The 11,393-nt window shown below is 38.4% G+C and overlaps 1 protein-coding gene across 5 annotated transcripts in view; it reads right to left on the bottom strand.

The window, feature by feature from the left end:
* Positions 1-755: 755 nt before the first annotated feature.
* The window catches only part of LOC139147238 (chromodomain-helicase-DNA-binding protein 8-like), a 41,445-nt gene continuing 30,807 nt past the window's right edge, over positions 756-11,393 (bottom strand). For 2 of the 5 annotated variants that reach the window (XM_070718258.1, XM_070718262.1), the window contains 7 exons: positions 10,223-10,814; positions 9,649-9,918; positions 7,783-7,858; positions 5,966-6,270; positions 4,823-4,916; positions 3,947-4,344; positions 756-3,584 (listed from right to left, as the gene is read on the bottom strand). In XM_070718258.1, the coding sequence (XP_070574359.1) occupies positions 2,844-3,584; positions 3,947-4,344; positions 4,823-4,916; positions 5,966-6,270; positions 7,783-7,858; positions 9,649-9,918; positions 10,223-10,814 (2,476 nt within the window). In that variant the 3' untranslated portion in view covers positions 756-2,843. The remainder of the gene's footprint in view (positions 3,585-3,946; positions 4,345-4,822; positions 4,917-5,965; positions 6,271-7,782; positions 7,859-9,648; positions 9,919-10,222; positions 10,815-11,393) is intronic. The other 3 variants (XM_070718259.1, XM_070718260.1, XM_070718261.1) reach the window with 3 other exon arrangements.

Genomic DNA, 11,393 nt, shown 5'->3' with positions numbered 1-11,393 from the left:
AGTTACTAGATTTTGGGCAACATATTATCACTAGGTATCACCTGGGAGGGTGGATATGTCACTTAAGGTAGAACACACCTCGGGGACATATTCGGACTCTCAAACTTTAGCAATTCCTTTCTGATATACCACTCATGGGGGTTCATTTTAAAGCTCTTAGTATAAGAAAACTTTTCACCGGGTTAGTTTTTCGAAATTTGAAAATTTTGTTATTCTCCATAGAGTTAACACAGGGATAGTGGCCATTTTGAATTCTAAATATCAGTAAATCTTGGGTTGTTTCTCTAGTACCAAAAATTTGCACGGTGTCCCCGATTTTTATTCTTGATTTTGAAAGAGAACTGTTGGAAGATTCCTTGATGAAATTTTACGCAAAAGTTTAAGTCTTTTACTTTTGATGTGCATACTACCTTAATTCACTTATTTGTTTTGGAAGTTGCCCCGAGAATATTATTACTAATAACATCAAAACAATTTCTCTGCTGAAGAATCCCACAAACATGTCTACTTTGATATTCTACCTGTCCTTGGCATGGAGCCTTGCATACATCTGATAACACTGATAGCAGTGAGAAAGTACTTCAATTTGCGTGTTATTGATTACAATTGCAAAACTGTTGTATAGCATTCAAGAACAGGCCTAAACTACAGTTCATGTCAATTGAAGTGTTTTGTTGAACATCTGTGATGTCAAAATGTTGTGACATTAGAAGACAAAGGGAATGGCTGGTACAAATCAAATCTTGATACTTGGGTTTGAAAACAAAACAGTACTGTATTTACTGTCATAAAAATAATCACCAAAAAATTACATCTCTCATTTCAGATCCACAAAGAATGCAGAAATCAATAAATACAATGTGATTAAATAGTTTGCAATGGAACTCTTCACTTGATCATGTGGATACAGAAAAAAAGAATAACCCAAGACAATATCACTAGGGCTGAAAAGTCAGCTATCTCTCATGAAACTCAGTTCATCCAATTTCTGACGATGCAAAATATTCACATAAGAAAAAATAAATACACACACGCAACTGAAAATACTTGGAAAATAACAGCACACAAGTGAAGATCGGAAATTCATTCACAAAATTACTGATTTCATTTCTTTGATTTTTATTTTTTTTGTATTATTTTCCCCCACAAGTTGTGTTCATTTCTGCTATTGTTGTATGCATACAAACACTTCAAAGTAGAGACCTCCCAGTCATCCTGCCAAGAGCCTCAACTGTATATTTATGCATGCAGAAATGTTGAAATAAACTCCCAGAACACCATAGCTGGCAAGTCTTGTGCAGTGACATTGTACGTTTACTTAATGTATTTTTCTTTGGTAGCATTTCGGTCATCTTTTTCTTTCCAGAAATGAGCTTGACTACTGTCCCTTAATTGCCCTGAAGGATGTTACATTTTTAGAGTTAACTACCCTATAGGGCCACAGATTTGACAGTACATGTAACAAGGCAGTTGAAAGGTAGGCATACAAAATGTAAATATTTTTGGAAATTGTGTGAACCGGAGTTATGACTGCAACTTACAAATCTACAGAATGGATAAAGAAAACAGAACGCGGTTCTGATTCTTTCTACCAACAGTATTTTCTTAAAACTTGAAACACCAATAAAAATTCTGACCACACATTTCTAAATTTTGCATATTGTATAAGATTCCCTGATATTGTTTTTCACGTATTTCCTAAACTTACAACCCAAGTATTTTGTTGCATATCCTCTTTGGTGAGAAAACAGAAAACCTGACAACAGAACATATGATAAAAACCCCAAAATCTAGGTACCCAAACAGATGCAAATAGTAGGATGGAGTAAATGTCAGAGGTAGGCCACAGATAGGGTGACTTTTGGGTTAAGATAACAATTACAACAGCCTACAGTGATGTTTTGTGGGTTGCAAAAGGGATTGACATGCATGTTTTGAGGGCAGAAAAGATTAGGGAGATGGGTGGGAATTGACAATCCACACAAAAGATGGGAGACATTACCAACAGAAAGGGCATGTACATCAATATATCAAAAGTACACACACACACACACACTCAAAACTAAACAATTTACCTGATCCTGATTGACTTCACAAAAACCCTAACCCTATTCTGCATATTGATGATCAGCCACTAGGAAACTGACTTGTAAAAGTGCTTGCAAAAGGATTCTTGCCTTTGGGCCAAAATTGCTGTAAAACTAACAAAAGTGAGTATTAAAGACACCCATCACCACTTTTCTGTTTTCTACAAAAGTATTTACAATCTTTTGAGTTTACATGTCCATACTTTGAAAGACTTTCAATACAAGAAAGAAAGAGAGAAAGAACAAAACAAAGAACACTTACAGGTATCAAGATCTACAATCTAGGTTATAAAACTTTATAGTGACACAGAAGGTACACAAGGTAAATAATTTCTGATTTTATTAGCATCTCTCTCGTCTTTCTTGCTTCTAGAAATAAAACCTCATGTTGGTTTTTCTAGCCCTATTGTTCCGTTACAACACAACTTTGCAGGGAAAAATTACATGACGGCACGCTGAATTAATACTACCACACGTTGGCAGAACAGATTTGTCTTATGCAAACACTGAGAATATTGCTGGATCTTAATAATATTTACATCAGCAGCACCATATAAGACTGGTCTGAAACTGATTATAGTAATAACCAGTGAAAGACAATTTTAACGACTGACATCAGTACCAATTTCAGGCACTATATTATATCATATTCATAATTTAGGTAATTTTTTAATGGCAAATCACAATTCATTGGAATGTTGGTGATTTCTTTTGTGTACTCTCATTGATGTATTTCAGAGAAAAATGTGGCTTTTTTTACATCATATCATTGGAGTTTTCATCATCAAATTTGAATTCATCTTCATTGTCAAGGTCATCATCATCTGGAATGTCATCTAAGGTCTCCTCAATGTCATCTATATCACTTGTATCAATTTCACCCAGACCAAGTTCAATGTCTGGCTTGTGTTTGCCTAGCTTTTCAGCACTGTCCTCTTCAATACTTTGTTTGGGTTTGGAGCTGTCATTGCTCTTTGTTGACTCTTCCTCCCCAGTGCTGCTGGCAATGCCATTAACTAAGCTTGCAGAAGCAAGAGCTGCTGGGTTGAGAAAACCTTGAGGGGTGATGAACGGTGAATAGAACAGTCCTGGTGCAGATGGGAAGAGTAAGGGCACGGCTTTTGAAGTTGCAGTTGAAGTTACAATAGCTGGAGTAGATTTACTATCTTCGTCCTCCTCATCATCATCATCACTGCTGTTAGCTGTAGTGTCTCTGGTCACTGATACTGGAAAAGAGGGCAGAGTACCAAACCCAGTGTATCCAAGAAGGGGATTCATTCCCAGTTGTCCCATGCCAACATTTGGAAAACCTGGATTCAGTGGGAATTTGCCACCAGGAAATGCTCCAAGCAGGCCTGACGTTGGAATACCTGCTAGAGACGTCAAAGCAAGTGGATTCTCACCGGAGGAACGGAATGTTGCTGGCTGTATGAGTGAACCTCCTCCCTTGATGCCTGAGGGAATGATGCGACTCAGTTGTGATGGTGACAACTTGGACTGTAACACAAACACAAAAGGATATTTGTCAGCTAAACTAGTCCATTCATTATGTAAATTTGTCAAGACAACAAAATAGACACCAGCAACTTCACAGAACAAAGGGTGATAATATGTTTACTAGCTGTCACATATTATAGTAAATTTACTTCTCCTTTGCTATTGTTACAACTAAATCCGCTTTTACACTTTCTATCAAAATTAGGTTCAGACACATCATGTGGGTTACGAGTAACTTCTCGTCAAAAGTAAACATAGTAGCAAAGAAGTCTTACATTTTGATGAAATTGATGTTCTCTTCATTTATCTAAAGCTACTATTTCTATTTGAAATAATGGCATCTTTTCCTGGCAACTCCTTACCTTTTCTTTCACAATTGGTCCCCACTCAGCAGGAATATCAAACTCTGGATTCCTATCTAACCACTCACTCAGTGTAGCCACCGTTGGGGCCTTTTTCCCAGTCACTTTGCGACCAGTGTTCCTATTTATCACACACACTTTCTCTTCACCAGTGATCTGGCTGATATCAAGTTTGGATGGATTAGGTGTCCGTTTCCGCCTCTTCTTCTCTTTTTTAACTTCTCCATCTTCCAGATTTGTTGACATCATCAGCTGGGTTGTTGGGTCTGGCTGGGGTGGGTAGTCTATCTCATACCCTGGATGGTCTTGTAACCATTTATCTATATCTTTTTTCAGAGGTGCAGCTAGTCCGCTAAGTCTTATGCCTTCAGCTGCACTGATGACTGGGACTGGATCATCTGTCAAGAGAAATGCAACAATTTTTTCATACTTTCAAAGCAGTACTTGTCCATGATTGAGTCGATCTAAAAATTGTCATGAACAGACGTTTTCCCAAACACTTGAGTATTACATTGCTATGGTTGAGAGCTCATATTTCTTGCATTTTGTCATGTTTTTGCGAAGGCCACACAATGTGTCATTGTTGGGGTCTGTACACCGATGAAGTGTTCCATGTGTCAATCAATTCAGCAAACTATGCCTTGATACACTGACAGAGTCACGCCAAGGACGACAGAAATATTCTCATGGTTCCAATTAAATTCACATGTGTCCTATAAAAGCACAGATCATCTATCACTGTCAATTGAATGAAGTCTCACCATACAATAGGTACACAGAACTGTAAGAACAGTGTTACATGTTGGCAGCATTGAAATGAAACATTGCTGTTTAGACATAAGCTATATTCATGAAAGTTCAATTTTGTTTTCTTACCATCATCTAAGTTACTTGGTGTCCATCTGCCACTTTCATTAAATTTCTGCTTCCTCTTTCTCCTTTTGTGTGGTTTCTCTGTACTGTCTTTCTTCTTGGTGAAAATAAGAAACAGCAATGTAAGTGAAAACAATTCCTGTATGGTTGACTGTATCTTGGCCCTACACTAACAAGTCATTGATCATTTAAGGTCCAAAAAAATCTAAGAGGAGGTTTGCTGACTTTTTACTCAAATTTTACTTTTTAAGTGCAAAACAACAGCCACTAATCCTTCTGTTGCACATATGAAAGACAGGTTTACTGCACAAAATTAAGTTGATATCATGTAATTACCAGTAAAGAGGTAGCATTCGATGTGTACACACATTATGAGACAGCGTGATAGTTTCACCCTGCCTAGTGACTAGAGTGGGTAAGCCTAGTTTATAAATGCTGCATTTTGTACAAAATCATACTGTTGGAAAATATCTTGGTCACTGCAATTCAACAAGATTTTTCACAGCTAAAGGTCCACTATGGATCTAGCTGGAGTATTTTGGGGTTTCAGCTGCAAAAAATTTATTTTTTGACAGCTCTATATGAGAGACTGGCTTCAGTATTGTAGACCTTTCTAGGAAAGTTGAACTTTGGTACAAAATATGAACTGGGGTAAAAAGTGATATATAGATAGTGCATCAGCTGAGATAAAGTCAAACATGTATGAATAGCAGGCAAAGAAGCATTGTCCATGTCTGAAATTCAACAGTCAGTACTTTAAATTGGATTTCAGTTTACTCATCATCTGCACTCATATCACTATAGGCCAACTATAAGAATATTAAAGGGGCAGCCCTCAATCCTCGCTTCTCTCACAAGTAGTTGTCTGCATTCAATGTTTAAGCAATATTAGTCCTTCATTCTCCTTTGAAAGTTGTGCGCCGCTAGTCAATTTATCTAGAGATAAAGCTGATAATAAATCTGCCCCTTTAAAATACTGCAGATCCCTCATGACCCTCATGCCTGACAAGGTCCCTCATGTCGTCTACAAAGTACAACTACAGTAAGTGGTAACACAGCAAACTTTGTGATTAGAAAAGCCTTCCCTCCCATTAAACTGACAAGAAGTCAAATTTTGGTGGCTTTGACCACTAGCATAGCACTTACCTCTTTCCTCCTCTTCTTGTCCTCTCTGTCTGCATGCTTTCTCTTACGGCCAACCTTTTTCTCAGCATCCAGGATGCCAGTGCCTATCATATCTGGTGTGATTGCTGCAGTACCATTGGCAATGCCTTCAACTGTATTGTCAAGGCCATCAAGAGGTGGGGTGTCACAGAACAAAGGAGGCAGTTTGGCCAACTGAGGTAGATCTGGAAGGCTTGGTAGAGATCCACAGGTGTCGTCTGAGATATTGCCGTCAGATTGGGGCAGGCCACCCATAGGCTTGACACTCAGTAGCTCGGCTAACTTGGCTGTGGAAAGAACACAAAGGATAGTTTCAGTTGTGTCTGATAATGTGAAAATTATTAGTGACTTTTTTGCTACAGCATTGCATACAGAATTTCTCAAAACACAACAGATCAGACTTTAAAAACTTTAACATGTGTAAACATTGAGAAAATATTTATTTTTCACAAGACATTCTTTGTCTATAAACCATCCCTTTCACTTGAAAACAGTGAGGACAGACTGCAAATCCAAATGCATGCTTTCACCATAAGCCTTTTGCCCCACATACATGTGTACAGGCCCCATGAAGATGAGGAAAACAATGGGATTGGGCTAAACCACAGTATGAATGAGTTAACCTGTTCATTCAAATTCCCTGCAAACAGGTCTAGATTCACCACTGATAGGTTTGGGCTAAACCAAGGCGAAGAATGGCTTACACAATGCAGCATTGCAATTTTCACCAACACCAAAGCGAGTGCATCAGCCTATGTTAAGTCACTCATGCATGAATAGCAGATGGGGTTGTCATTAACAAGTCCCTGATCTGAAATTCAACATTCAGAACTTTAAATTGGATTTTGATAGCCTCATCATTTGCACTCCCCTGTCAGACATGTCAAATAATGTCTCTGATGTAAATCATGAGCAATCACTGCACAAAATTCTCAATTGTCATACAATATGACTCAAATACTTCTTGATCATTAAGAATACAAAAATTTTCAGTAAATGATTCATCTCATCCAAAAGACAATTACATAGATTACAGCTTAACCAGGATCAACAGTAACCTATGCAATACATTTTTTCTGACTCACAGAAGTAATAGTATTTACCTAATTCTCAAAAATGCTACTTCACAATCTGTGAAAAATGTCATCCCTACCACAGTGTTCTGAGTATGACATAACATGGTAATGAGTTTGGTTTTATGGGTTTGGTCTAGCCTGCAATGCCTCTGTCAATGCCACGTTCATGATCAAGAACAACATTCAATTGATACACATAGCCTGGAGAAATTTAACTGGCTTGTTCTATGTAGCATCGCAAGAGGACAAGCAGCTATTTTCCATTTTGTGAGGGGTTTTCTTGCCAACTGAACAATGTCACAAGGAGATAAAAGTCACCTACTTTTAAGATTTTTTCAACAGTATTTTACATTCTTGTTAGTCTTAGGATCGAATGAACAATGACCATAACTCACAAAAGATCATAGAATTATGACATTGAGGCAATGAGCTCTGAAGCTTTACACACCATGCACAATTTTAATTACCCTGAAATGTTGAGTGTGAATATATTATCATCTGAGCTATTAACTTAATGAACTGATATCGCACACTCAAAGAAATGATAGGTCCAGGCGTGAAATTTATGAGCATAGTGACCTTTTGATTACCATTGATGAGAAGACTAAAGTTGAAAACCATTAAATGACAACAGAACTGAATAAAATTTAATACAGAACTTAATATTTGGAAACAGAGACTTCAATAACTGAGGAACTGTCAAGAACATGATCTGATACAAACCTCTTTCTGCTTCAATTTCTGCCTTCTTCCGTCTTTTCCGTTTCTTTTGAATCGTCATTTTCAGGCCACCACTTTCCTGTGTTAGACAAATTTCAATATCTAAAGAGTCAGATTGCCCTTGACATTTATGCATTTAACTGCACAAGCACATGTGCAACTCAGTGTTGCAGCAGTAAAAATGTCATTACAAAAGCTGTCCCTCACAAAATTACGTTGCCTAATCCTTGCTGGATCACCACTGTAATTCCTAGATTAACAACATGCATTGATCTTTTCAAATCCGTACCAGTCCCCTTATGAAAGTCAAACCTTCCTTTACTACAAATGAATGGAATATCATGATCTGTTAGAATGACTGGATTAAGGAAATACTGCAGGATTTAAAACACATGTGCTTGCTAGCATTGGAAACATTTGTAGCATTTGCTGGACACATCTGTTGCATTTACCCTGCACTTTTTTCAGTCTTTAGTTTGGGGGTTGTTTGATACTTGAAAAAACTGTTTACATCTGTTATTTTTCATGCTTTGGAGCAAGTATTGGTGATTTGGGACACTGCCTTGACAAACACAGCCAAGCTTAGATTCCAAATAGAGTTTTCTTTGAATGCAGTCACAGTCTACGCCTTGAGTCATGGACGTTTTATAGCCTGTACAGACTGCTGAAATACAAGGGATTCGCAGTAAATTTGGAAACCTTGTTTCTTTTTCAAAACTTGCAAAATTCATTTCTATTTCTGTAATGTTCTTATGCAGTACAATAACAACTGCACCTCTGTGTGCCCAGGGTTAGATCATCACATATTTGCTTCAAGGAAAAAAATCACAAAATTCTGCAATTTTACAGTGGCTTTTACACTGTCAGAGCAATTTCTAGCCATGTGTCTTGTTCTAGTTGTTCACCGAGAAATACGGAAAGTTTCATAAACACATTGTGTTGGGTTCCCCATTTCAACATTTGAAAAAGTTTACATGAAGGTCACAGAAAAGTCTGAGGTATTGACAGGTATGTCATGTGAATCAATCTTCATCAGTAAACAATGTCTCTGTTACTAGAACTTTCACAGTTGATAGAGTCAAAACATACACAATTTTCTATATTTCACTGTACAAAAAGACTTACAAAATGTCTAAAGCAATGACAGTAATCTGAAGTAATACAATGCAGTAGCAATGTTTATTTCATTGAAATGGGTAGAACAAGGTTGGATTCCTTTGAAAATTCTCAAGTTTAAATTACCCCACACTTTTAAACACTGTACTTACATTTTTTACCAGATGAATGTACAAAAAACAAACATTGAGGCAAAGACCACCAGTAATTCACAGCAAACAAGACAGGACAAATTGGGATGAGAGGTGACAGAAGGAAAGGGTGAACACACCGAATACAAACCACACTGGAAGTACTGCATATGGGCCAGGTATAAAGGCATGTAACTACTGTAGAAAGGAGGGTCTTTTGACACCTACCTGTACCCGCATGTGACCAACCCATTTACAAGTACAGAATGGGGCTATGTCACATGAATGGGTGAAAATTTATCATCTTTTACTATGCTAAAGTGACTTCTTTGATGAAATTAAAACAGATGTGTTTTGGACAAATTCTACAAGATTGCACAACTTATGTGGAGATTATAACAGATAACCTAACAGTGAAATAAGCTATAGGGCAGAGGGTAAGAATTTGTGTTAAGCAAGTTATGAGTGGTATTTTGTGCCAAGTGTGAAAATGGAAGAAATACTACAAAGTAAAACTAACACTATACTATTACTATGAAGAGTTGATGGAGTGAGAGAAGTGTAGGGCCTCGATGCAGTACTTATGGGAGAGGTGGATTGGAGGGGAATCACAAACACTTACATCAGATACAAGGACCTTGAACTGGTGGTCTCCTTTACCGGTATTCTTCTTTACCTTAGACAGTTTACTGATTGCTTCCAGGTCTCCTGTGAGACTCAAGTCAGACGTGTCAAGCTGTCCTCCTAACAGTGGGGAATCAACGCTCTGATCCAGATGGGACAGGTCCATGGATGACACAGCATCATGGTGGTAGTGTCCTCTTCTGCTCGGCCACTGGTTGTTCTCCACACAGTGGATGATCTGCTCAAGTCTGTGGATGATCACTTTGTCCTGTAGGGTGGAATGGCAGTTCTAGATTAACAAGAGTAAAGCACAGAACACAAAAACAACACGGTCCAACCAACAATGGAAATTTATACTCAGTATGCAATTCTGGTAGTAAAGGAGTTGAAAATTATCAGGGTTTGTCTCTCAGTTATAAGATCCCCTTTTATGAGTCAAAGATTTGATCCCCCCCCCCCCCCCCCCCCCCCCGACTGAATGAATGTTTGACACCTATCTGTGAAGTTTCATATGAGACACACTGATTAGCCAGAGTGGGAACCATCCATAAACACAGCAGTTTCTGTCTTACCTTTGGCCATCTTATTATTGGAGGTAGGTTTGTATTCAGGAGCATGGCAACTGTTGGTTGACTGCTGGACTCCATAGAGAAACTGTCCTGGCTATTCTCATCTTGCAGCATTGGCAATCCTGTCACCAGTGATGGCTTGGTGAGTTCTTGTCTCAACAAAGACAGATTTGAATTCTCTCCACCTGATGATTCCTCAGTAACCTCAATCTTAACATCCTCTGATAGCTCATCAGAAAGTTCCCTGCTGTCTGCCAATTCCTCACTTTTCAAAAGTACAGGCTCCAACTTAATTTCAGTTTTCACATTTGTGTCCTCTGAAGCCTCCCCTTTGATCGAAAGGTCATCAGCGATTACATCACTGGGTTCAATTTTAACTTCTTCCTTGACTTTCTCTGCAGCAGGAAGGTCTCCAGAATCGTCCTTACTGTTTGCATCTGTGTTCTGGTCACCGGAAAGGGAAGCTGTGAATGGGGCTGCTCCTGTCGATGACTGGACGGATGCTGCCTGCTCCAACTTCTCCTTTAAAAGGTGGAAAGACAGCTCTGGATCATTCATCATTTGGTGTTGTGACTCTGATCGATTGATGCCATACCTGTAATATTAACACAAAATTACTTGAATGTACATGTATGTTTTTTGCTGAAATGAAAATACCCACACTTACCTAAACAAGTTTTGTCACTTATTCTACCTGTAATTATGAGAAAAAGTCCAGAATAATAGAATCTCATACCCCAAAGGCCCTCAGATCAGATTTCTCACACGAGTTGGGGATATTTTGTCTCATACAAGCCAAAGGCGAGTGTGAGACAAAATAACCCAGTGTGAGAAATCTGATCCCAGGTCCTTGGTGTGTAAGATTCTTTTTCTCACATGACCATAAAATGCTTTAAATTCACATGGGACACGTACAACATTATCTAAAATCGTGACAACTCTGTAATCTGCCACTGTACTTTGACCTGCTTACTTTGTAGTTCCGGCCCATGTGTTACTCGTCGTGCCATTGGATAACATTTTGCACGCGGAACGAAATAGCTGGTGTAATATTTACTGCAGAGTGTGGGACGATTTCTGAGTGTTGGATCAATTTTTCCCACACCGTCGATCCCGCACTCCCAGCGGCCAGGAATGTGAGAAAAGTCTATCCTACCATATACTCATGAATATA

The sequence above is a fragment of the Ptychodera flava genome, chromosome 13 (assembly GCF_041260155.1).
Source record: "Ptychodera flava strain L36383 chromosome 13, AS_Pfla_20210202, whole genome shotgun sequence".
Classification (NCBI taxonomy): Eukaryota; Metazoa; Hemichordata; class Enteropneusta; family Ptychoderidae; genus Ptychodera; species Ptychodera flava.
This window is presented reverse-complemented; position numbering and strand designations above follow the sequence as displayed.